Source organism: Leuresthes tenuis, unplaced genomic scaffold (assembly GCF_036924035.1).
Source record: "Leuresthes tenuis unplaced genomic scaffold, fLeuTen1.0.hap1 SCAF_21, whole genome shotgun sequence".
Classification (NCBI taxonomy): Eukaryota; Metazoa; Chordata; class Actinopteri; order Atheriniformes; family Atherinopsidae; genus Leuresthes; species Leuresthes tenuis.
In genome coordinates, this window is record NW_027325375.1 from 1,697,275 (window position 1) to 1,723,784 (window position 26,510).

A 26,510-nucleotide genomic window follows, 5' to 3' on the forward strand; every position below is an offset into this window, starting at 1 on the left:
CGTGTTGGAGTAAATGATTTCTGCGTCTACTGTTTTGAATTTTGAAGATATTTTCCTCGCGTTAAAAACACCAAAATGCAACCTGAAACACCCTCTAGTGTTAAAGTCACATTAAAGCACTATTTTAAACTGGAATTGTCTAAAACCCTCTTGATACGGGACATCTTTCAGTACTTTTTCCATTCGTAAAGGCTTTTCTTACACAAGTAGAGCCTCCATTTGCTGCAGCATGTGACGGGAGATGAGTTTACAGCAGCTGCATCATCATTTTAATGTGTTATATATGTAAAATCTGTGGTCTGAGCAAACCAATTTGATCCCAGTCCAACACACATTAATGTATTTTAACTTAGGATACACAGCATGCAAAGAATTCAGTGTGAGTCATTAGAAATCTGGACAAAAACCGGGAATCAGGCGGTAAAATTTGTCTTGTGATTTGGTCGAACCGGCCCTTTAAGAACCTTTTCTCCTCATTTTTCTCTTTATCTTGTTGTATTTTATGACTCTATAAATGTTTTTGGACCTTACCGTTCATGCCCCTTGCAGCCAAATCTTTTAAAAATGAACGCCTGTCTATGCTTTCCTTCCATCGCAGCGTTGTGAACAAAAACACGTGTTGGAGTAAATGATTTCTGCGTCTACTGTTTTGAATTTTGAAGATATTTTCCTCCAGTTAAAAACACCAAAATGCAACCTGAAACACCCTCTAGTGTTAAAGTCACATTAAAGCACTATTTTAAACTGAAATGGTCTAAAACCCTCTTGATACGGGACATCTTTCAGTACTTTTTCCATTCGTAAAGGCTTTTCTTACACAAGTAGAGCCTCCATTTCCTGCAGAATATGACGGGAGATGAGTTTACAGCAGCTGCATCATCATTTTAATGTGTTATATATTTAAAATCTGTGGTCTGAGCAAACCGATTTGATCCCAGCACAACACACATTAATGTATTTTAACTTAGGATACACAGCATGCAAAGAATTCAGTGTGAGTCATTAGAAATCTGGACAAAAACCGGGAATCAGGTGGTAAAATTTGTCTTGTGATTTGGTCGAACCGGCCCTTTAAGAACCTTTTCTCCTCATTTTTCTCTTTATCTTGTTGTATTTTTGTATTTTATGACTCTATAAATGTTTTTGGACCTTACCGTTCATGCCCCTTGCAGCCAAATCTTTTAAAAATGAACGCCTGTCTATGCTTTCCTTCCATCGCAGCGTTGTGAACAAAAACACGTGTTGGAGTAAATGATTTCTGCGTCTACTGTTTTGAATTTTGAAGATATTTTCCTCCAGTTAAAAACACCAAAATGCAACCTGAAACACCCTCTAGTGTTAAAGTCACATTAAAGCACTATTTTAAACTGAAATGGTCTAAAACCCTCTTGATACAGGACATCATTCAGTACTTTTTCCATTCGTAAAGGCTTTTCTGACACAAGTAGAGCCTCCATTTCCTGCAGCATGTGACGGGAGATGAGTTTACAGCAGCTGCATCATCATTTTAATGTGTTATATATGTAAAATCTGTGGTCTGAGCAAACCGATTTGATCCCAGTCCAACACACATTAATGTATTTTAACTTAGGATACACAGCATGCAAAGAATTCAGTGTGAGTCATTAGAAATCTGGACAAAAACCGGGAGTCAGGTGGTAAAATTTGTCTTGTGATTTGGTCGAACCGGCCCTTTAAGAACCTTTTCTCCTCATTTTTCTCTTTATCTTGTTGTATTTTTGTATTTTATGACTCTATAAATGTTTTTGGACCTTACCGTTCATGCCCCTTGCAGCCAAATCTTTTAAAAATGAATGCCTGTCTATGCTTTCCTTCCATCGAACCGGCCCTTTAAGAACCTTTTCTCCTCATTTTTCTCCTAAATCACACACATGAAAGAACAAACAGTCAAATCACTTCTTTACAAAGAGTTTATTTAGTGCATTTCTAGTTTGTCCACAGCAGGAACCAAAATATGAAGTTGATCTGTGCTCCCATTGGTTCACCAAAGTTCTGGTCCAACATCGTCGGTCCACTCATGTTCTGGTGCTAAACTATTGGTCCAGTAGTGTCCTAACACCCTCACGTTGGTTCACTAGTGTTCTGGTATCACACTATCGGCTCACTAGTGTTCTCTTGTGGTCAGGAACACAAAAGTGTAGGAGAAAGAAAGAAATCGGGGGGGGGGAAGAGGACCTTTGGCATGCTGCTACTGAGCAGAGGTCCACAAGCTTCCATGCAACAGCAAACAAACAGCAAGGGACGAAAAGAGAAGCTCCGCCTGTAAGAAGAAAGCATGGAAGCATATACAGTAAATAACCTGCTAAAGCCCTCAGGAGGTTTGTCTGATATACAACAGATCTTAAAAAGGTAAAATCCACCGACTGCAAGCACAGCTTTCTCACACACACACACAGGCGCACCTGCATGCTAAACAAATGGCAAGTCCTCAGAAAGTTCTTTAAAATATGACTTAACCCCAGAGCTCTGTGTAAACTTCGCGTTCGGGAGGATAGATAAAGACTTTCTGTCTCCCTCTCTGGCCTTTCCATAGCGCTAACCCAGCTGGTTGATTCTTAGACTCTTTGGTTCTCGGTAACAGTCTCACTGTGGGACTGACTTTCTCCGCCTCAGTCGTACGATCTGATCTGTTTTACACTACAGCAGGAAGAGAAGTGGAGGGAAGGATTCACAGGTCCGGTCCCTCTGCAGCAGAACCGGACGGATTGATTGATTGTCTTTGATTTATTTACATCACAGTCAGTCACAGTGGGCTCCGTGAAGTGGAAGAACGCCTCCTGGTCCCCCCCTGGCTCTCCTCACCTCGTCCTACCCCTCACAAGCCTGTGTGGGCGTGTCAGCCTGAGATCTGTGTGTGTGTGCTTGTGGACGTGCGTGTTTGCGTGCATGTGTGAGGGGTCCAGAGGCTAGGATAGGTCATTGTTGCTGGGCGTCTTCCCGCCGCCGTTCAGCAGCGCCGAGGCGCTGCGGCTCTTGGTCGGCGTGCCGCTGCCGGAGCGCGAGAGCTCTGTCAGGTCGTGGAGGGAGGGCTCCCGGTACATGGCCACTGCGCGCGCACACACACACACACACACACACACATGGTTAATTCAGCAGCAGCACCACTCAGGTGCAGTACGCTAAATGGACCGCACTTTCCTCGTCTTATCGGCCACTCGGAGCACTTTACAGCTCACATAATGCCTCGTTCAGCCAGTTAAGTGAAGTTAGTTAGAGAGCTATGCATCTAATCTCCTGCTTTATGGCACATTTGAGATTCATAACACCTCTTCGTACATTTTAGTGCATTAATTAATGATCTGTTGTCATTAACTGGCACAATCTAATATCCATAAACAACAGCATTTTAATCAAAGAGTCAATTGCAGAGCTGCGTGTTTGCAGATTAGAAGCAGCTTGAACATCAGTTTGGAGTCGTGTTTGAGCCCATCTGATATGAATATCCTCTCAGCTTTGTTCCGCTCTGCAGCAACTCCTGAGGGAAACAGTCCAGAAACAACTCCTCGGCTGAGTTTCTGCGTCTGTTTGAGCTTTTTTTCACTACTCCTGGTTGCGTTTAGACGGGAGAGTGAAACCAAACCAGCCACATTGTGATTTAAACAGTCAGCAGCCTCTCTTCTTGCTATTCTTTCCCTCCTTCGGACAACATAATGTTCAGAGAGTGATGAGCCACTCCCAGGCCTGCAATTTAGTCCTGCAAGTTACATTTCCTACAGATTTCCTTTCATGGTTTGATCATCTTACTTTCCCCCGAACAGATCAATGGAAAGAAATACAGATTTCACGATTAGTTTATCGCATCCCGCAGAGCAGTTCTATATAAACCCAGAGATTATACGACTGTTTTCCAAACCTTAACTTTGATCGTTGCGTTTAATCGTGAATATTTGCGGATCCCCTCCAGACGCGGTTTAAGGGTCATGAAAACAGTGATTTTTTTAATGGGAAAATCAATTAAACTTCTTAACTGTTGGCTTCCGGCCAAAATGTTTGAATAAGCGGCTGCATTCACCTTGAGAATTTAACTTTTAGTCCCAAGATGTCACCTATGGTGAGTTCTCTGCACTGAAAAAAATATATTGTAAGTATTTGCATGTAAATTGACTTTAATCCTGCAATATTAAGTAAAACTCACTTGCCAGTATCAAATAAACGTTACTTTCCATGTGAAAATATTAAGTAACATTTACTTGATTACATCCAAGTTTTAAAGTATATTTATTTAAACAAATTAAGTAAAGTGTACTTGCTTTTCAAAGGCAGGAATCTTACATATCTGTAGAATTTGGATTACATTACTAACTAAAATTAGGTCCATTAGTGTCCATTTTCGGGGAGAACATGCACCAGGCGGGGATCGAACCTGCAACCCTCTCGCTCTGAGGCGACAGTGCTAACCGTGCTATAGATATAATATATATTATTACAGATTTAAAACAGAGCGGTGAAAATGTACCGCTCGTGCGTGCTACACTTTGCTGAGCGTGATGCTGCTGTAACGTCCGGAGCGGTGTCGCTTCATGTGCGCATGCGTCGTGCATGCGTTTCGAAACCCTACACTTTCAGAGTAAAGTTCATGTAAAATTTTTAGGTTTATCGTCATAAACATCTATTAAATATTTAAATGATATGAGGAAACCGAAGTAAAACTTACTTTTCCACTATAATTCATGTGTTACGGTAATAAAATGTTTAATTTTACTTAAGAAACTCTAGTTCTTACTGAATCTTAAACATACAGGGTAGAAATTATGACAGTTACTCCAAAAAGTCACTTTTTTCAGTGTGTGTGTATACCGAAAACGACTTTATGATGTACAGTAAAGGTTGAACAACCATGAGAAGCTTTCAATGGCTGCCAAGCCCTGGTCATATTTACGTATGATTTGGAATAATAGAGGCTCCTTTTATTATCCTCAGGTGTTTTAAGGAGGCTGTATGTTGCTTTGTGTGCATTTTCCAACATTGTTCTGCTCAGGGCTGCTGCTAACATGGCTGAAGGACCTAATTAGCACTCGAGGTGCTTCCTCTTTGGCTTGTTTGGCACACCTTAGTGAAAGAACGGGCTGTTGCATCTTATTTCATAGGTTTTTACCTAATTTTTCCGACATTTTTTCAACATTAAAGCATGCAGATGTGTTGCAGGAGATGCTCCTTCTGTATTAGTCCTACCCTTGAGCGGTTTCGGTATGAAGTGTGCGGCAGCTTTGTTCTTCTTGACGTGGTTCCCCTTCATTATCCCGCCCTCCTTGTTGAGTCCCAGGTACCAGGCCCTGCCTGAGGCCTGCTGCCGGTACAGCATGGAGGAGTAGGTGACGTAGTAGTTCTCAAACACCGACTCCTTGAACTTACACTCTGGGGTAAAATGTTCCTGAGTGGAAATGGTGACAGATATGAGAACAAAGTGTAAAAGAAAGGAGACAAGGGGGTGATTAAGTGGGCATGAGGAGCTGAGAAGTTTGCTAATGGAAGCGCGGAGTCACTGAGGGGATGAGATCGTAACGGCAGCTCCATTAAAAACCTGTTCAATCGCTCGTCTATTTCACCCATCAGCTGGACTGCCCTTTGAGTCATTATCTCGGCCGGGCTGTAGTCTCTGAGAACAAACTGCACCAACTTAGGACAGCTGACATTTGCATTTCCTTATTCCTGTGTCTCCATAGCAACAGGCTACTCCCTTGAATACCAACCAGCCCACTGGGAAAGATGGTGCCCAGGTTGCCGGGGGAAACAGAGAGACACAGAGTGGGTGCTCTTTATCGCTGACACCCATTGATCTCGTATGAATTTTGATGGAGTTTGTAAAGGGAGAGTTTCTTGAATGGACTTAGTGAGAAATCGTGAAGTATTGTGCTGTATTTTCTGTGTTTGTGCCTTTAATATCATGTCAGAAGATGAAAAGAGTGATATCAGCGTTATGAGTGAAGCTGAGAAAACAAGAAAAAGCATCCAGGGCTGCACCTGATAGGCCAGATGCTGTTATTACACCGACTTGTGTGGCATTTTTCTATTTCCGTTTGTTATTTTTCATCATTTTGTCTCTCAGCTTTGTTGAGATTGTGTTATTCTTGTTGATTCTCCTTGTTATTGCTTCTCCACCACCCACCATCAAAGCTGAAGAGCTAAAACGAGGAGCTCAAAGCGCAGCCTGCAGCCAACACCACCTTCTGGCCTGCCAGATGAAACAAATGCACCGAAGCATGCGTGAACCGAACTGAAAATACATATCAGATAGAACGGCTCGGGGTGAGGGATGATCTGAAATCAATCCTGAGGAGGCCTGACACCCGTTAAAGTGTTGATGAAACGATAATAAGCTCCTGTGCTTCAGCACCCAAACTGAGAAAGAGTCTCATCTGATGATGATGATGATGATGGTGCGTTTTTGTGGTGACCTACAGAGGTGTAGACAAAGCCTTCGTTGTTCATTGCCAGGTAGAGTTTGGTCTGGACACCCTGGATGGCCACCACACGAAGCCCCACAGGGATCAGGTTGAACACAGCTACACACACAGAGCCACACAAATAACACGAAGGAAAACAGAGAACAGTCCGTGTCAATGTCAAGGACATAACCACAGCTTCATTTTACCACAGAGAAGCGATTTCAGAAGTTCAAACGGGTGCCAAGCTTTCAGCTTTCAGTGATCCATGCAGTGAAAGGGACACAAAACACCAGGGTTTGGTTAATAACTGACACGTTTCAGCAGAAAAGCCCCAGAAAAGTCAGCTGAAAACCAGTATTTTTCCTGGTTTGTCATTTATTTCATATAATATCAAAGGAAATGATGCCTTGAAATGGCTTTTTCTTGTAATATTTGATTAACAATCCAAATTTACTGAAGTTACTTAAACTTTTTTAATCATTTCTGTCAAACAACTTATTTATTTTCCATTCAGCTAATGTCTTCAGACATTTTAGGGTTAAGCCACAAGTTATTTTGTTTGATTTGGAGTTTTAACCATAAGATTTCATTTAAAATTAAAGGAAAATCTAAATATTTTAGTTAATAATATCAAAACAATCATTACAATAATGTAAAAGTGATTTTTTTGTGTTACTGACAGTCAAAGGAAATGATGCCTTGAAATGGCTTTTTCTTGTAATATTTGAATAACAATCCAAATCCAAACTGTGAAAAGATGCAATTTTAACAGTAAAAAAAACCGCAGAGAATGTACTTAAACTTTTAAAAAATCATTTCTGTCAAACAACTTATTTATTTTCCATTCAGCTAATGTCTTCAGACGTTTTAGGGTTAAGCCACAAGTTATTTTGTTTGATTTGGAGTTTTAACCATAAGATTTCATTTAAAATTAAAGGAAAATCTAAATATTTTAGTTAATAATAGCAAAACAATCATTACAATAATGTAAAAGTGATTTTTTTTGGTGTTACTGACAGACTAAAACTCTTTTATGTCTGATGTTAATAAAAAACAGTTATCAGCTGCCCATCTGCACCCCCCACTTAGGCTGAAGCCGACTCCCTGAACCCTCAGCATTTACATGCAAGGTTGGATTATCCTGTTAAATACTCAGTTTAATGTTTAAGTTTAACGACTGCCGTTATTAGTTTGAACTCGAGTTAAAACGGGAGGCTGTCAAATAGAAAAGGAGGCTGAAATACCACAGAACTCTGGGAAGCGTCAGCCTCCCTGTAGAGGTCAGGGCTGTTGTGCTGGAGGGGAAAACCTTGGCTGCAAATCTCCGACCTGTTGATGCCAGACTTGGAAAATATCCCTGAATCTGAGTAATCCCAGCTCAGGAACTACAGACAGACTCGGAGACACTGGGACCGGCTGCCCCGGCCTCTCAGCTCTACCTCAACCTACTTTGTGTGTAGCTTGTCATCTTGGATCCTAGTAACCATTTGACCTCGTTTTTTGCTGCTTATGTACGTCTTCAGCAACAAAGCTGTCCATCTCAGAAAAGATCTGGTGATGGATGGCAGCTAATTTCTCTTTCTATCACTCACAAAACTTCTTTCCTACTTGAAACTTGTAGCTTATTTATTCAATTTGGAGATAAATACCATCTACAACATAACTTCTTCTATTTTTCTGCTGTTTTGCAGCCATAGAGACAAACTGAAAAGCTACTTATACATTTCTACAGAAGAAGCCATTGTCTTTCAACCACCCATGTTCTTTTTAATGACCGTCGTATGGAGATTACAGGGATTATTCATCCAAGCCCAGACGCAGCGTTTCCATGCTGTAATCATTTAATTAAAGGATGCACGTCCCTGTCTTCCTCTTTGCACAACAGCTGGTGACCTGAGAAGTAGCAGAGAAGTGAATAAGCGGCGTCAATCACACATTGCAGCCCGTGCGTGTGAAAAAGAGAGAACTGGCGAAGAGCTGGTGGCGTTGACATTCTTTTCAATCTGTTGTCTTTCATTATTTCTGCCCCTGCTTGTTGCTATTCGATCAATTCATTTAACAAGGAGGCATTTTCAGAGTTTCCATCTGACATTTGGAGGAAAAGCCTGCTCCAATTGACTAATTAAGTGAGAACTTGACATGTTGCTGAGTGACCGCCGGAATTAAAAATCAGATTAAATAAACATCCACGGGGTGAAAATAATCAATAAATTGGATTTCACTGAAGTTGCTTGCTCGCCCTAAAGTGGATATAAATGGTAGATTAAATTGCTCCTTGCTAATTATCAAACTTTTGACATTATGCACTATTCTGATGTGGCACAAAGTGACATCAGCCCACACATTGAGTGCAAAAAATGATGGTTTCAGTCTCTGCTGAACAGAAATATGTGCTTATAATCTTTGAAAAAAGGCACAAAGATGCTTAAAAATGCCTTCACATGGTTCTCCTTTTGTAAAGAAAGACATTTATGAAATTAAACTATTTAAATGCCTGTTAAAATGGACAGAATTTGATGTATTTTAACACTGGTTTCAGAGCTAAAAAAAATGGGCTCATTATTAAGATGTCAGAAGATTAAAAGTGTAAAATTTAATTGTAAAATTCACAAACATGACAGTAAATTCAATATCCAAGTCTTTTGGACAGCTGGTCAGACTGAAAGAGCATTTTCAAGGCATCAGTTTCGCTTCTTGGAGCTTTTAATTTGCATTTTCCGATACTTTCTGACATTTTGTAGCAGAAATGATTAATCAATAAGTCGTGCAAACAACTGTCAGATTAATAAAAAATAAACCTCAGGTGGAGCGATGAGTTGGATTCGTGAAAAAGGAAAATGCTGAAAGTCAATTATCTTTCATGCATCTTGAAAGGCGAGAGTCCGACTTACCAAAGGCGCTGTCTTCATCCTTGGTTCCATCGATGGTGCCATCAGGCTGCATCTGCAGCTGGAAGCCCTGGCGACTGGAGAGCCTGGTCACAATGCCCTTCAGTTGTGGCTCTGAGAGGTGAAGAAGGCAGAGATGTTACCTTTTCACTGCCATGTGGGGAAGGAGAAGTTTGTGTTTACAGCCACTGAGACTTGAGAGTAAATCCTTCACCCCTGAACATGGCTGCTTTTTTGAAAAATCTGATATTTATTGACTGATCACATCGTTAAAACTGTGTTTTTTTTAAAGTTATTTACACTGCAGATGTTCGTGGACCATTCTAAGTTTATTTCTGGTTTATTCATTTACAAATACTACTACTACTAGTTGTAGGCTGCTGAGCCTGAGTCACAAATGGTCAACAGTTCTCTTCGAGTCTTAACACAGGAAGAATTGCAATAAAATGAGCCTTGAACTGCCAGGAGGACACAGCTCCGGTATCTGCCGGTGACAAATGATGAGGTGATGGTGAGATGCCCCAGTGATGTGGTGAAATGGTGTTGGATGGTGGCGATGATGCTGGTGGTGATGGTGATTATGGTTGGCATGGTGGTGGTGCCCCATGGTTTTCCAACTGTTCTCCCCCCTCCCTCAGACCTGGTGGTCGCCTTCTCTTCCGTTTCTTCCTCGATCCAAACAATTTGACACGGGAGAACACATTCAGCTTGCTCGGCTTCTCGTTTGCGCCTTTGCTGTTGCTCGGGCTGCTGCTGCCGCGGCAGGCATTCGCCTTCTCTCGCTCCCGTGCCTGCCGCTTCTGGCGGATCAGGGAGCTGGCGATAGCCGCTGCCCGGGACATGCTCCGCCGATGGAGTGAGACAAGACGATGCGTCCCGGTTGAAGGGGGTGTTCGCGGACAAGGCGGTAGGGGTGTGAGGAGTGCGGGGAGGGGGTCTACGCCACCCACGACTCAGTTCGCATCACAAACCGTCCGCTGCAGACTCGCAGATTTCCATGATTGTAAGAAGCGTAAAGAATCCTCCATCAGAGCGTCCGGGCGCCTCATGGAAGCCGTAAAACAAATCCAGTACTGTGCCAATGACTGCCCGTTAACGACGCCTCCTCCCATCCCCCAGGGGGTCTGAGTGGCAAAAGCTGTCTAACTCCCCCCTCAGGTGATTTTTGGGGCTGTCCCGGGAGAGCGTGGATGAAGTGGAGCTGCGTGATGATCCAGTCCGGCTCCAAGGAGCGAATCAACAGCTTCTAAACTGGTGCGAACGGCGCCGGGCGCCGACGGTGATGAGAACTGCAGCTGCTGCCTCCTCTCCTGCTGCCGCTCTGCACCGCTCCCCCGGTGATGAAGCGCCGCTCCTCGACGCTGTCCGTGACAGAAATGCAGCAGCCGGAATGTTTGTCAATGACACAGGTCGGAGCTCGATCTGCGGGAAAGGGATCATGATGCAGCCGTGCCGTTCATAAAACTACTGCAGCCCTGCCCGCCCAGAGGAAGAGGGGCGAGGGGGGGTGGAGGGGGTGCATGTGTGGACGTGTGGGAAGGGGCTGGTTGCACGAGGTCCTTCATCATACAGGACACCTGTAGCCTGGCACCCCACGTGGCATGATATTTACATGTTCCACTGAATACTGATGTGTGATAGGCAGGGCCACTGAGAGGGGGGGTGCAGCTGGGGGAGGAGAATAAACAATGAAATAATAGAGGGAAAGCAGACAGAAAGATGACTGGATGGGAGGACGAATGATAACAGAGGAGGTGTGGGAGGAGAAAATGGGATATTGAGTCTGCCTGTGAGTGAGGAAGAAAAAACGGATTAAAAAAGAGAGAATAGTGAATGAAAGAGGAGAGAATCAGTGGAGAATCAAGAGATGACATAAATCTAGAAGGAGGCACAGCAAAATGTCAATAAGGATAATAATGAAATAGTGAAAAGAGAGGGAGGGAAAAGGAGGGGCTCTTGTCTTATTTTGGTGCAGAGGTTCACTGCTGAAAGGCTGCAGCTTGCAAGAAGGAGGTGAATAACACTCTTCGGTCTGGGCGAGGTGTGTCATTTTCTCGAGGTTTGCTTTGCATTAGCACCAGAGCGGAGGCAGGCACAGAGCAGTAATCAGCCACTTCATGCATGTCAGCTGGCCACAGGCAGCCCCCACAGGAAAACAGATGCACAGCTGTCAGAGCCAGATACAGCTGATGGTGCACGAGCAAAACAGTAGAGGAGGAGGTGGACAACAAGCCGAGAGACTCACAATGGAGGGCGACCTGCGTCCGAACAGCTGTTCTCCAGAGGAAAACATGGTCAGAATCAGACAGTGAGGAGCAAAGAGGATGCATGGAGGAGGAAAGGACTTTACTGAAAAGATAAGCCACTGTGGGAATGAGCCAGAGGATGGAGACACTGAGGTCAGGGTCTGAGGGGAAACTGAGGGGGCACCTGTGGCCTTCTGGTCAGGTAAGACCATTGGAAATGTGCAGATGATATTATTTTAGGTGTAATCATACAGTTCAACCCACATTACATGAACCAACCCTCACAAGACGACACATCCTGACATATGAAAGCGTAAAACTAAAGTTAAAACCAAATGCTAGATCAGATCCTTCGTTTTTCTTTCATGGGATTTCTGATTTAATCAAGTCCTCCTGAGGGTGGTGTAGAGAAATCAAGTGTCTCAGTTACCACAATGACAAACAGAAAGATATTAAATCAACAATTTAATCAATGAACAACACAGAAAAATCAATTAGTGAGGATTTGATACAAAGATGCAAAAAAATATCCAATTTTACTAAGATATTAGTCATAATGTATCATGTGGTAATAAAAAATACGCCTTAAGAAACTTTAAAATACAGTTTAGATGATGTATAATAAGTGGAAATAGTCCTTTTAGATCGGGAGTTCTGTAGCGCTCCCTGTGGGCGATTTTAATTGGTTCCACAAAGAGGTTGGAGAGGAAAGTTTCTGTATAATAACAGTAAATACCGACATTTAGCCGAGAGGGTTTGGTTCTCAGTTGAAGTGAACAGCGGTTAGAGCAGAAATGTGATCAGTCTCCCAGCAGCAAACACGGTAAAAAACCTACAGGAATGCCCACGTTCTGCTTAAATTGCGTTTGGGAGCATGTTTGTAGATGTTTAGCGCAAAATTATGCTATTATCAGTCTTATTTTTAGTAAAACTGCAGATGCGAGCAGCCGGGATTAGTCGGAGATCAAAAGACTGAAACTTTTGGAAGAAAAAGAAGAATCATTTAGATTAAACCATATTTCGGGGTCTCAACAAAATAAGGAATAACTTTATTCGCTGCGAAGATTACAGCGTCATTCATTATGAATGGGCTCAAAGGAAATGTTCTTTTAAAAGCCCAGCGTGTGTCCAACAGAGCCGATGGGCGCGTCCCGCGATGGTTTCAGCACCGCGGACAGCGCCTCAACTTTTCTGCTTAGTTTCCAACATTTTTACCTAATTTCTGCCAAAATAATCAAACAATTTTCGTTTCAAATCGCTGATATTCATTTAAAATCACGTACACTTGTGTAAGATTTATTAAAATGTGTCAATATCCATGAATAGCTGCATCACCTAATCATTTCAATGCGTGGTATCAAAAGTCTTTTCTCGGCTTCGGAGACTTTTAGCGCGTAGTAACGAAACCTTTGAGTTCCCTTTGCACTAAAACAACTTACTCCCAACGCATATTACAACACGCTGATATTCTCCCAACTGTCTTTTGAATTTTTTATGACAGAATTAGCAGTGGCCCTTTTAAAACGCCTCCGTCTCGCCTTACCTGAGGTCGACCGACGGAGAGGGAAAGCCATGCTGCGCCCGTGGAGCTCCGCAGCCTTGTGTTCGTGGCTTTTCGCACTTCCTGCCGAGGGCTGCTCCACCAAAAGAGGCCGAATTACAGAAGTTCAAACCCCAGAATTCTCCACGGTATTGGATCCATTAAGGCCGCGCACGTGGCGTTGACGGGGGATCATTACAGAACATTAGAGACCATTAAGCCGTTGGAACCGGTCATCAATGATTCATCTCGAGGCCCCGCTGATCTGGCACAGTGAGCGAGGAATGGAGCCAGCAGGCCGTTCCCAAACCCAAGGATATATCGACTAGACGGTGCATTTGTTTTGTTTTAGTATGTGAGCGGGAGTGGGACACTTCTGGGGCTCAAACACACGGATATTGGTGCGCTTTGAAGCACTATCGATGTTTCAGTTTCCTCTAACCAAGTGTGCACAACAGCACAAACAGCTAAGAGTCTCCTGTCCGCATTCTGGCGTCACTTAGATTAATAACTTGACCTTTTGTTGTCTCTGAAAACTCAGTTAGCGGTTATATCCGCCCTCTGATGACCGAAGGTTAACGGATCACGGAACTTCCTGCCTAAACTGAGGCATCAGGCACGCCTTAAAGTTGCGTTATTTCTGCCAAACACATCCAATCTGTACTGAATGAGAGGAATAAATAAAATATCCCTGCATTGAGTTTAATATTTCATGCCAGTTGCTTGCCAAAGTGAAAAACTTCCCCTAAGGTTGTTTAGTGTAATATTTCACCCGTTAAAATCAGAAATATTGACTTGGAATATGGTGATATGTGAAATGTATTGAGCTGTGGCAGAACTGAGGCCTTCGGGTTAGTGAGGGAGACACAAAACTTAAAATAAACCAGTGAAACCAGTCAAATGTGGACACAAACACACAGGAATACAACTAATGCTTCTGCACAGTCTCCCTGATATCCTTAATGCCTCCTACACCCCCCCCATAATGCCATATTATGAAGCCATTACACTTTTGTTCAGTGCTTCCTATGCTGCTGTTAACCAGCAGTTGTCCTTATATGAGGTCCTAATGAGTTAAAACGGGGCAGCACCCATAATGCTGTGCGGTCGGAGGAAGTCTGGCACGGGGCGGAGTGGAGGAGATAAAAGTCAGTGAAGGCAGTGAAGCCGGATGTTGCTGGAGAATGTGCAGAATCAGCAGCTTCGGCAGTAGAGCTGATAGGAGAAGAAATGCTGTCTGAGGAAGCATCTTCCTTCCTTCCTTCCTTCCTTCCTTCCTTCCTTCCTTCCTTCCTTCCTTCCTTCCTTCGCTATCAGCTCATTATTATCAGTAGAGCTGATAGGAGAAGAAATGCTGTCTGAGGAAGCATCTTTCACATCTTTCCTTCCTTCCTTCCTTCCTTCCTTCCTTCCTTCCTTCCTTCCTTCCTTCCTTCCTTCCTTCCTTCCTTCGCTATCAGCTCATTATTATCAGTAGAGCTGATAGGAGAAGAAATGCTGTCTGAGGAAGCATCTTCCTTCCTTCCTTCCTTCCTTCCTTCCTTCCTTCCTTCCTTCCTTCCTTCCTTCCTTCCTTCCTTCCTTCCTTCCTTCCTTCCTTCCTTCGCTATCAGCTCATTATTATCAGTAGAGCTGATAGGAGAAGAAATGCTGTCTGAGGAAGCATCTTCCTTCCTTCCTTCCTTCCTTCCTTCCTTCCTTCCTTCCTTCCTTCCTTCCTTCCTTCCTTCCTTCCTTCGCTATCAGCTCATTATTATCAGTAGAGCTGATAGGAGAAGAAATGCTGTCTGAGGAAGCATCTTTCCTTCCTTCCTTCCTTCCTTCCTTCCTTCCTTCCTTCCTTCCTTCCTTCCTTCCTTCCTTCCTTCCTTCCTTCCTTCCTTCCTTCCTTCCTTCCTTCCTTCCTTCCTTCCTTCCTTCCTTCCTTCCTTCCTTCCTTCCTTCCTTCCTGCCTGCCTGCCTGCCTGCCTGCCTGCCTGCCTGCCTGCCTGCCTGCCTGCCTGCCTGCCTGCCTGCCTTCCTTCCTTCCTTCCTTCCTTCCTTCGCTATCAGCTCATTATTATCAGTAGAGCTGATAGGAGAAGAAATGCTGTCTGAGGAAGCATCTTCCTTCCTTCCTTCCTTCCTTCCTTCCTTCCTTCCTTCCTTCCTTCCTTCCTTCCTTCCTTCCTTCCTTCCTTCCTTCCTTCCTTCCTTCCTTCCTGCCTTCCTTCCTTCCTTCCTTCCTTCCTTCCTTCGCTATCAGCTCATTATTATCAGTAGAGCTGATAGGAGAAGAAATGCTGTCTGAGGAAGCATCTTTCACATCTTTCTTTCCTTCCTTCTTTCCTTCCTTCTTTCCTTCCTTATTTCCTTCCTTCCTTCCTTCCTTCCTTCCTTCCTTCCTTCCTTCCTTCCTTCCTTCCTTCCTTCCTTCCTTCCTTCCTTCCTTCCTTCCTTCCTTCCTGCCTTCCTTCCTTCGCTATCAGCTCATTATTATCAGTAGAGCTGATAGGAGAAGAAATGCTGTCTGAGGAAGCATCTTCCTTCCTTCCTTCCTTCCTGCCTTCCTTCCTTCGCTATCAGCTCATTATTATCAGTAGAGCTGATAGGAGAAGAAATGCTGTCTGAGGAAGCATCTTCCTTCCTTCCTTCCTTCCTTCCTTCCTTCCTTCCTTCCTTCCTTCCTTCCTTCCTTCCTTCCTTCCTTCCTTCCTTCCTTCCTTCCTTCCTTCCTTCGCTATCAGCTCATTATTATCAGTAGAGCTGATAGGAGAAGAAATGCTGTCTGAGGAAGCATCTTCCTTCCTTCCTTCCTTCCTTCCTTCCTTCCTTCCTTCCTTCCTTCCTTCCTTCCTTCCTTCCTTCCTTAGCTATCAGCTCATTATTATCAGTAGAGCTGATAGGAGAAGAAATGCTGTCTGAGGAAGCATCTTTCACATCTTTCCTTCCTTCCTTCCTTCCTTCCTTCCTTCCTTCGCTATCAGCTCATTATTATCAGTAGAGCTGATAGGAGAAGAAATGCTGTCTGAGGAAGCATCTTCCTTCCTTCCTTCCTTCCTTCCTTCCTTCCTTCCTTCCTTCCTTCCTTCCTTCCTTCCTTCCTTCCTTCCTTCCTTCCTTCCTTCCTTCCTTCCTTCCTTCCTGCCTGCCTGCCTGCCTGCCTGCCTGCCTGCCTGCCTGCCTGCCTGCCTTCCTTCCTTCCTTCCTTCCTTCCTTCCTTCCTTCCTTCCTTCCTTCCTTCCTTCGCTATCAGCTCATTATTATCAGTAGAGCTGATAGGAGAAGAAATGCTGTCTGAGGAAGCATCTTTCACATCTTTCCTTCCTTCCTTCCTTCCTTCCTTCCTTCCTTCCTTCCTTCCTTCCTTCCTTCCTTCCTTCCTTCCTTCCTTCCTTCCTTCCTTCCTTCCTTCCTTCCTTCCTTCCTTCCTTCCTTCCTTCCTTCCTTCCTTCCTTCCTTCCTTCCTGCCTGCCTGCCTGCCTGCCTGCCTGCCTGCCTGCCTGCCTGCCTGCCTGCCTGCCTGCCTTCCTTCCTTCCTTCCTTCCTTCCTTCCTTCGCTATCAGCTCATTATTATCAGTAGAGCTGATAGGAGAAGAAATGCTGTCTGAGGAAGCATCTTCCTTCCTTCCTTCCTTCCTTCCTTCCTTCCTTCCTTCCTTCCTTCCTTCCTTCCTTCCTTCCTTCCTTCCTTCCTTCCTTCCTTCCTTCCTTCCTTCCTTCCTTCCTTCGCTATCAGCTCATTATTATCAGTAGAGCTGATAGGAGAAGAAATGCTGTCTGAGGAAGCATCTTTCACATCTTTCTTTCCTTCCTTCTTTCCTTCCTTATTTCCTTCCTTCCTTCCTTCCTTCCTTCCTTCCTTCCTTCCTTCCTTCCTTCCTTCCTTCCTTCCTTCCTTCCTTCCTTCCTTCCTTCCTTCCTTCCTTCCTTCCTTCCTTCCTTCCTGCCTTCCTTCCTTCCTTCCTTCCTTCCTTCCTGCCTTCCTTCCTTCGCTATCAGCTCATTATTATCAGTAGAGCTGATAGGAGAAGAAATGCTGTCTGAGGAAGCATCTTCCTTCCTTCCTTCCTTCCTTCCTTCCTTCCTTCCTTCCTTCCTTCCTTCCTTCCTTCCTTCCTTCCTTCCTTCCTTCCTTCCTTCCTTCGCTATCAGCTCATTATTATCAGTAGAGCTGATAGGAGAAGAAATGCTGTCTGAGGAAGCATCTTCCTTCCTTCCTTCCTTCCTTTCCTTCCTTCCTTAGCTATCAGCTCATTATTATCAGTAGAGCTGATAGGAGAAGAAATGCTGTCTGAGGAAGCATCTTTCTTTCCTTCCTTCCTTTATTCCCTTCCTTCCTTCCTTCCTTCCTTCCTTAGCTATCAGCTCATTATTATCAGTAGAGCTGATAGGAGAAGAAATGCTGTCTGAGGAAGCATCCTTCCTTCCTTCCTTCCTTCCTTCCTTCCTTCCTTCCTTCCTTCCTTCCTTCCTTCCTTCCTTCGCTATCAGCTCATTATTATCAGTAGAGCTGATAGGAGAAGAAATGCTGTCTGAGGAAGCATCTTCCTTCCTTCCTTCCTTCCTTCCTTCCTTCCTTCCTTCCTTCCTTCCTTCCTTCCTTCCTTCCTTCCTTCCTTCCTTCCTTCGCTATCAGCTCATTATTATCAGTAGAGCTGATAGGAGAAGAAATGGTGTCTGAGGAAGCATCTTCCTTCCTTCCTTCCTTCCTTCCTTCCTTCCTTCCTTCCTTCCTTCCTTCCTTCCTTCCTTCCTTCCTTCCTTCCTTCCTTCCTTCCTTCCTTCCTTCCTTCCTTCCTTCCTTCCTTCCTGCCTGCCTGCCTGCCTGCCTGCCTGCCTGCCTGCCTGCCTGCCTGCCTGCCTGCCTTCCTTCCTTCCTTCCTTCCTTCCTTCCTTCGCTATCAGCTCATTATTATCAGTAGAGCTGATAGGAGAAGAAATGCTGTCTGAGGAAGCATCTTTCACATCTTTCTTTCCTTCCTTCCTTCCTTCCTTCCTTCCTTCCTTCCTGCCTTCCTTCCTGCCTTCCTTCCTGCCTTCCTTCCTTCCTTCCTTCCTTCCTTCCTTCCTTCCTTCCCTATCAGCTCATTATTATCAGTAGAGCTGATAGAAGAAGAAATGCTGTCTGAGGAAGCATCTTCCTTCCTTCCTTCCTTCCTTCCTTCCTTCCTTCCTTCCTTCCTTCCTTCCTTCCTTCCTTCCTTCCTTCCTTCCTTCCTTCCTTCCTTCCTTCCTTCCTTCGCTATCAGCTCATTATTATCAGTAGAGCTCATAGGAGAAGAAATGCTGTCTGAGGAAGCATCTTCCTTCCTTCCTTCCTTCCTTCCTTCCTTCCTTCCTTCCTTCCTTCCTTCCTTCCTTCCTTCCTTCCTTCCTTCCTTCCTTCCTTCCTTCCTTCCTTCCTTCCTTCCTTATCAGCTCATTATTATCAGTAGAGCTGATAGGAGAAGAAATGCTGTCTGAGGAAGCATCTTCCTTCCTTCCTTCCTTCCTTCCTTCCTTCCTTCCTTCCTTCCTTCCTTCCTTCCTTCCTTCCTTCCTTCCTTCGCTATCAGCTCATTATTATCAGTAGAGCTGATAGGAGAAGAAATGCTGTCTGAGGAAGCATCTTCCTTCCTTCCTTCCTTCCTTCCTTCCTTCCTTCCTTCCTTCCTTCCTTCCTTCGCTATCAGCTCATTATTATCAGTAGAGCTGATAGGAGAAGAAATGCTGTCTGAGGAAGCATCTTCCTTCCTTCCTTCCTTCCTTCCTTCCTTCCTTCCTTCCTTCCTTCCTTCCTTCCTTCCTTCCTTCCTTCCTTCCTTCCTTCCTTCCTTCCTGCCTGCCTGCCTGCCTGCCTGCCTGCCTGCCTTCCTTCCTTCCTTCCTTCCTTCCTTCCTTCGCTATCAGCTCATTATTATCAGTAGAGCTGATAGGAGAAGAAATGCTGTCTGAGGAAGCATCTTTCACATCTTTCTTTCCTTCCTTCTTTCCTTCCTTCTTTCCTTCCTTCTTTCCTTCCTTCCTTCCTTCCTTCCTTCCTTCCTTCCTTCCTTCCTTCCTTCCTTCGCTATCAGCTCATTATTATCAGTAGAGCTGATAGGAGAAGAAATGCTGTCTGAGGAAGCATCTTCCTTCCTTCCTTCCTTCCTTCCTTCCTTCCTTCCTTCCTTCCTTCCTTCCTTCCTTCCTTCCTTCCTTCCTTCCTTCCTTCCTTCCTTCCTTCCTTCCTTCCTTCCTTCCTTCCTTCGCTATCAGCTCATTATTATCAGTAGAGCTGATAGGAGAAGAAATGCTGTCTGAGGAAGCATCTTCCTTCCTTCCTTCCTTCCTTCCTTCCTTCCTTCCTTCCTTCCTTCCTTCGCTATCAGCTCATTATTATCAGTAGAGCTGATAGGAGAAGAAATGCTGTCTGAGGAAGCATCTTTCACATCTTTCCTTCCTTCCTTCCTTCCTTCCTTCCTTCCTTCCTTCGCTATCAGCTCATTATTATCAGTAGAGCTGATAGGAGAAGAAATGCTGTCTGAGGAAGCATCTTCCTTCCTTCCTTCCTTCCTTTCCTTCCTTCCTTAGCTATCAGCTCATTATTATCAGTAGAGCTGATAGGAGAAGAAATGCTGTCTGAGGAAGCATCTTTCCTTCCTTCCTTCCTTCCTTCCTTCCTTCCTTCCTTCCTTCCTTCCTTCCTTCCTTCCTTCCTTCGCTATCAGCTCATTATTATCAGTAGAGCTGATAGGAGAAGAAATGCTGTCTGAGGAAGCATCTTCCTTCCTTCCTTCCTTCCTTCCTTCCTTCGCTATCAGCTCATTATTATCAGTAGAGCTGATAGGAGAAGAAATGCTGTCTGAGGAAGCATCTTCCTTCCTTCCTTCCTTCCTTCCTTCCTTCCTTCCTTCCTTCCTTCCTTCCTTCCTTCCTTCCTTCCTTCCTTCCTTCCTTCCTTCCTTCCTTCCTTCGCTATCAGCTCATTATTATCAGTAGAGCTGATAGGAGAAGAAATGCTGTCTGAGGAAGCATCTTTCACATCTTTCTTTCCTTCCTTCCTTCCTTCCTTCCTTCCTTCCTTCCTTCCTTCCTTCCTTCCTTCCTTCCTTCCTTCCTTCCTTCCTTCCTTCCTTCCTTCCTTCCTTCCTTCCTTCCTGCCTGCCTGCCTGCCTGCCTTCCTTCCTTCCTTCCTTCGCTATCAGCTCATTATTATCAGTAGAGCTGATAGGAGAAGAAATGCTGTCTGAGGAAGCATCTTTCACATCTTTCTTTCCTTCCTTCCTTCCTTCCTTCCTTCCTGCCTGCCTGCCTGCCTGCCTGCCTGCCTGCCTGCCTGCCTGCCTGCCTGCCTTCCTTCCTTCCTTCCTTCCTTCCTTCCTTCCTTCCTTCCTTCCTTCCTTCGCTATCAGCTCATTATTATCAGTAGAGCTGATAGGAGAAGAAATGCTGTCTGAGGAAGCATCTTCCTTCCTTCCTTCCTTCCTTCCTTCCTTCCTTCCTTCCTTCCTTCCTTCCTTCCTTCCTTCCTTCCTTCCTTCCTTCCTTCCTTCCTTCCTTCCTTCCTTCCTTCCTTCCTTCCTTCCTTCCTTCCTTCCTTCCTGCCTTCCTTCCTGCCTTCCTTCCTTCGCTATCAGCTCATTATTATCAGTAGAGCTGATAGGAGAAGAAATGCTGTCTGAGGAAGCATCTTCCTTCCTTCCTTCCTTCCTTCCTTCCTTCCTTCGCTATCAGCTCATTATTATCAGTAGAGCTGATAGGAGAAGAAATGCTGTCTGAGGAAGCATCTTTCACATCTTTCCTTCCTTCCTTCCTTCCTTCCTTCCTTCCTTCCTTCCTTCGCTATCAGCTCATTATTATCAGTAGAGCTGATAGGAGAAGAAATGCTGTCTGAGGAAGCTTCCTTCCTTCCTTCCTTCCTTCCTTCCTTCCTTCCTTCCTTCCTTCCTTCCTTCCTTCCTTCCTTCCTTCCTTCCTTCCTTCCTTCCTTCCTTCCTTCCTTCCTTCCTGCCTTCCTTCCTTCCTTCCTTCCTGCCTTCCTTCCTTCCTTCCTTCCTTCCTTCCTTCCTTCCTTCCTTCCTTCCTTCCTTCCTGCCTTCCTTCCTATATTGCTCCAACTGAACTTCTCTGAACAAACAGATGATTCCTCTTAAAATAGCGATGTATCCTTGGCTTGAAATAGAAAACTGAAATGATGCCAGAATGTACATTTTGGAAAAAAAAAAAAAATCTAGGCCAGGAGTCTGGGCTGCTGGCCAGTATTCAATCACTGTGTCTCTTCCAAAAAACTCTTTTCAGCTGTTGTTTTGCAGCAGCTTTTTAGACCAACTGCTAAAAATTCACTCCAAGTTATCCAAATAATCAACCACAAGATGGCGCCATAGCTATGGAGAACAGAAGGGGGTCTGCAGCTAATTTTAAAGGCTATCCGTCCAAATTATAAGACTGACCTCTTTAGGAACAAGATGTTAATGAGTTCTTGTTCTTCCAAAATCTTAATCTTTAATTACATTTCAACATAAAGAACAGCACAAGGTGACGTATAGCCCTGATTAGTTTTCTGTTCCTCCTGAGAGAAACAGCCACTGCTAAAGATGTGGTAGAAAGCTTACTGCTGGTGAATAATGTAACTGGCACAATCAGTCTTACTCTGCCCTTTGCAACTGCTGAGTAACTATTTCTTGAATTGATGAATGTATCTTACTTTTTCATCAAGACATTTTACCAGACCTTGGTTTTATCATCAAAACCAGAATAAGACTGGGATGGAGCTCACAATACAGTGAGAATAGAGACTTTCTCCTTTTTATTCTGTGGTGCTTATGCTCTATAGACTACCCTCAAAAATGAGTCAACCAGAAGGGCAGCACTGCGGCTGACATCTTATGAATCACCTCCCTTCTGTTGATTTGATTTAATTGCCTTTTCTGGGTATTAATCTGATAATCTGAAGTGCTTTAGTGATGGCTGCTGTCACCCAGCAGTCAGCGCTGCCAACCCCTTACAGCACAGCCAACAAAAAAAACGGGGGTTAAGCAGATTTAGAAGTGCAGCATTTTACTAAATCTGTGATAAAATACTTCTAGGTGGTATTCATCAACCCATAAAACGTCTTCATTGAAGCTTTACAAGTGGCTCCTCCTTTTATGACTGCTGTCTGATTGTTAACATTAAGTTTCCTACGACTGCCAAGCTAGCTCCATGCTAATGCATTGTTCTGCAGCTGAGCTGGGAGATGCACCACATGCAAAAATTCAGTCGGTATTAATCCTCCAAATCCAAACTTACAACTTGAAAACACCTCAGTGTTGTTTGAGATTGTTTTCCCAGCATGCAGTGGGGTCACTGCTACCTCTTGTGGAAGTTCGAGCTGCATTTACAGAGTCCATATTAAAGGGGAACTCTGGTGTTTTTAAACCTTAATTCTGGCATGAAATACGTTCATCTGCTCACCGAGAACAGTTTGGTGAAAGTCGGCGTCCTTCAGAAGATATTTAGATAACTGGAGATCCATATAACGGAGTGAACGGGGCTTAGAGGATGCAGCCTCTAAATAAGGCATTATCTGTCTTTATTTCACCAATACTTTAAGAAGAATGAATGAATGAACGTGTGCTATAGCTCTGTTAGCTCAGAGCTCTGTTAGCTCATAGCTGCTGTTAGCTCATAGCTCTGTTAGCTCATAGCTCTGTTAGCTCATAGCTGCTGTTAGCTCATAGCTGCTGTTAGCTCATAGCTCTGTTAGCTCATAGCTGCTGTTATGTGGCTACTTGCAGCTATAGGAGAGCTAACGGAGGGATTTCTACACAGGCACTCTACTGGGCCCACTTCATCCACACGCCCCCCTGCAGCACAGTTTATTCACTCCGTGCTCTGTGACAGTCGGCTAACTTCACACAGAGTTTGCTGCTGATAGTTTTGTGCAACATGACAGGATATTTATCAGATTTTGGCGACGTGAACGACGACTTTGAGTAAGATGGACGTTCTTACCGGAGTGAAAAACCTGTGCTGCAGGGGGGCGTGTGGATGAAGTGGTCCCAGTAGAGTGCCTGTGTAGAAATCCCTCCGTTAGCTCTCCTATAGCTGCAAGTAGCCACATAACAGCAGCTATGTGCTAAGAGAGCAATGCATGCAGTTTAATATTGTAATTAATATGAAAAGCCCCCTCTTGTGGTATTCACAACTGTGTAAATGGAATTTTTCTGCCAGCTCTGAGTGTAGAATCCTTTAACCCACTAAAAAACTAAAGATCTGAGGAACATGTTCAGGCTGTTGTGTTGCTTCACTGATGCAGAGGTTCATAACAGTGGAGTGGCAGTAAGCAAAGCCACTTCTATGCAGCAAATAAGCATGCAAACACAAGGAATATACTCGCATTCACAGGATTACAAAGGAGGGTTAGCATGTAGCATTGACCTCCTAATAAGAATACTCTTTAAGTTACATCACTGAAGTTCCAGGATCACTGAAATGGAATTTATGGCTCTCATTACCCTGACTTTTAGCATTAGAGTTACTAAGCGGAGAGGCTTGCATCTAGAAGGAATTCAATTAATGGAGCCGTTTGATGGTTTTTTCCCTGCAGCTTGAGGAGAGCAGTAGCAAACTAATGTTTTTGGAAGCTAAGTTCGACCAGCTTCACCATAAAAACTATCACATTTTTCAACATTTGCTAAGTGGCACTGAAGCATTTGCTAACCACCCATCCATTTTCTATACCCGATTAATCCAACTCATGGTCGCAGGACGGCTGGAGCCTATCCCATCAGTCTGGTCTAATTCATAGCACACAACACAGAACGACTTTGTTTGGAACTTTAACAGCAGACTTGAAGCTAGCTTTAGCAGAGGTAAGATATATATAATCTAAATGCATTTGGTCCTGCCACAGACTGAAAATCTTTGCATTTTCAAAAACCTAAATTAACAAATTAAACACCTCCTGAGGACTACTTTTTATAGTTGAGCCTATAAAGAAATACTGGAAACCCAGAGTGAAAGCACACATTATTGAAATAGATCACAGTGATTAGCAAACTGAAGGTATTTTAAGGCTAAATATTGAAATAGATCACAGTGATTAGCAAACTCATGGTATTTTAAGGCTAAATATTGAAATAGATCACAGTGATTAACCAACTCAAGGTATTTTAAGGCTAAATATTGAAATAGATCACAGTGATTAACCAACTCATGGTATTTTAAGGCTAAATATTGAAATAGATCACAGTGATTAGCCAACTCATGGTATTTTAAGGCTAAATATTGAAATAGATCACAGTGATTAGCCAACTCAAGGTATTTTAAGGCTAAATATTGAAATAGATCACAGTGATTAGCCAACTCATGGTATTTTAAGGCTAAATATTGAAATAGATCACAGTGATTAGCCAACTCATGGTATTTTAAGGCTAAATATTGAAATAGATCACAGTGATTAACCAACTCATGGTATTTTAAGGCTAAATATTGAAATAGATCACAGTGATTAACCAACTCATGGTATTTTAAGGCGAAATATTGAAATAGATCACAGTGATTAGCCAACTCAATGTATTTTAAGGCTAAATATTGAAATAGATCACAGTGATTAACCAACTCATGGTATTTTAAGGCTAAATATTGAAATAGATCACAGTGATTAACCAACTCATGGTATTTTAAGGCTAAATATTGAAATAGATCACAGTGATTAGCCAACTCATGGCATTTTAAGGCTAAATATTGAAATAGATCACAGTGATTAGCCAACTCAAGGTATTTTAAGGCTAAATATTGAAATAGATCAGTGATTAGCCAACTCAAGGTATTTTAAGGCTAAATATTGAAATAGATCACAGTGATTAGCCAACTCATGGTATTTTTTAAGGCTAAATATTGAAATAGATCACAGTGATTAGCCAACTCATGGTATTTTAAGGCTAAATATTGAAATAGATCACAGTGATTAGCCAACTCAATGTATTTTAAGGCTAAATATTGAAATAGATCACAGTGATTAGCAAACTCAAGGTATTTTAAGGCTAAATATTGAAATAGATCACAGTGATTAACCAACTCATGGTATTTTAAGGCTAAATATTGAAATAGATCACAGTGATTAACCAACTCATGGTATTTTAAGGCTAAATATTGAAATAGATCACAGTGATTAACCAACTCATGGTATTTTAAGGCTAAATATTGAAATAGATCACAGTGATTAACCAACTCAAGGTATTTTAAGGCTAAATATTGAAATAGATCACAGTGATTAGCCAACTCAAGGTATTTTAAGGCTAAATATTGAAATAGATCACAGTGATTAGCCAACTCATGGTATTTTAAGGCTAAATATTGAAATAGATCACAGTGATTAGCCAACTCATGGTATTTTAAGGCTAAATATTGAAATAGATCACAGTGATTAGCCAACTCATGGTATTTTAAGGCTAAATATTGAAATAGATCACAGTGATTAGCCAACTCATGGTATTTTAAGGCTAAATATTGAAATAGATCACAGTGATTAACCAACTCATGGTATTTTAAGGCTAAATATTGAAATAGATCACAGTGATTAGCCAACTCATGGTATTTTTTAAGGCTAAATATTGAAATAGATCACAGTGATTAACCAACTCATGGTATTTTTTAAGGCTAAATATTGAAATAGATCACAGTGATTAGCCAACTCATGGTATTTTAAGGCTAAATATTGAAATAGATCACAGTGATTAGCCAACTCATGGTATTTTAAGGCTAAATATTGAAATAGATCACAGTGATTAGCCAACTCATGGTATTTTAAGGCTAAATATTGAAATAGATCACAGTGATTAGCCAGCTCATGGTATTTTAAGGCTAAATATTGAAATAGATCACAGTGATTAGCCAACTCATGGTATTTTAAGGCTAAATATTGAAATAGATCACAGTGATTAACCAACTCAAGGTATTTTAAGGCTAAATATTGAAATAGATCACAGTGATTAACCAACTCAAGGTATTTTAAGGCTAAATATTGAAATAGATCACAGTGATTAGCCAACTCAAGGTATTTTAAGGCTAAATATTGAAATAGATCACAGTGAATTCTGAAAGAATATTTTTTCTCAGTAAGATTAGCTCAGTTTCACTGAACTTGAATACATTTAAGTTTAATGCACAGACAGGATATTTATGCATGTAGGAGCTCAGCTTGTGAGGCTACTCCCTTTTTGTTTCCATGGCAATGTTAGTTTCCCAGTTTCCATTGCGTTGCATCCCGCACTGACATTCCTGCTGTTGGAGGACTAATTGAATGTCTGATAGAAACTGAGAGCCAGAAACCATTCAGTGGGAAAATAAATATTAAACACAAATACGAAAACTACATTTAGAAATCTTTGTTTCACATCCGTGTCGATAGTGTACAACTTTCACATTTTAGCCAACAATATACCGACCTCTAATCTGAACAGAGACTATGGGATTTTGTGGCCACGTGCTCTAAAACACATC

General features: G+C 43.0%; 1 protein-coding gene across 2 annotated transcripts; it reads right to left on the reverse strand.

Annotated features, from left to right (window-relative positions):
* Window positions 1-1,940: 1,940 nt before the first annotated feature.
* fgf13b (fibroblast growth factor 13b) lies at window positions 1,941-13,173 on the reverse strand. 2 transcript variants are annotated; one of them, XM_072375459.1, is made up of 5 exons: window positions 13,085-13,173; window positions 9,299-9,409; window positions 6,421-6,524; window positions 5,194-5,392; window positions 1,941-3,067 (listed from the first exon to the last, which is right to left on the reverse strand). In XM_072375459.1, the coding sequence occupies exons 1-5, from the start codon at window positions 13,113-13,115 to the stop codon at window positions 2,928-2,930; spliced, it is 585 nt and encodes a 194-aa protein (XP_072231560.1). In that variant the 5' UTR covers window positions 13,116-13,173; the 3' UTR covers window positions 1,941-2,927. The 2 variants fall into 2 exon arrangements, with proteins under 2 accessions (XP_072231560.1, XP_072231559.1); XM_072375458.1 differs by lacking the exon at window positions 13,085-13,173 and adding an exon at window positions 9,936-10,767.
* Window positions 13,174-26,510: the final 13,337 nt, after the last annotated feature.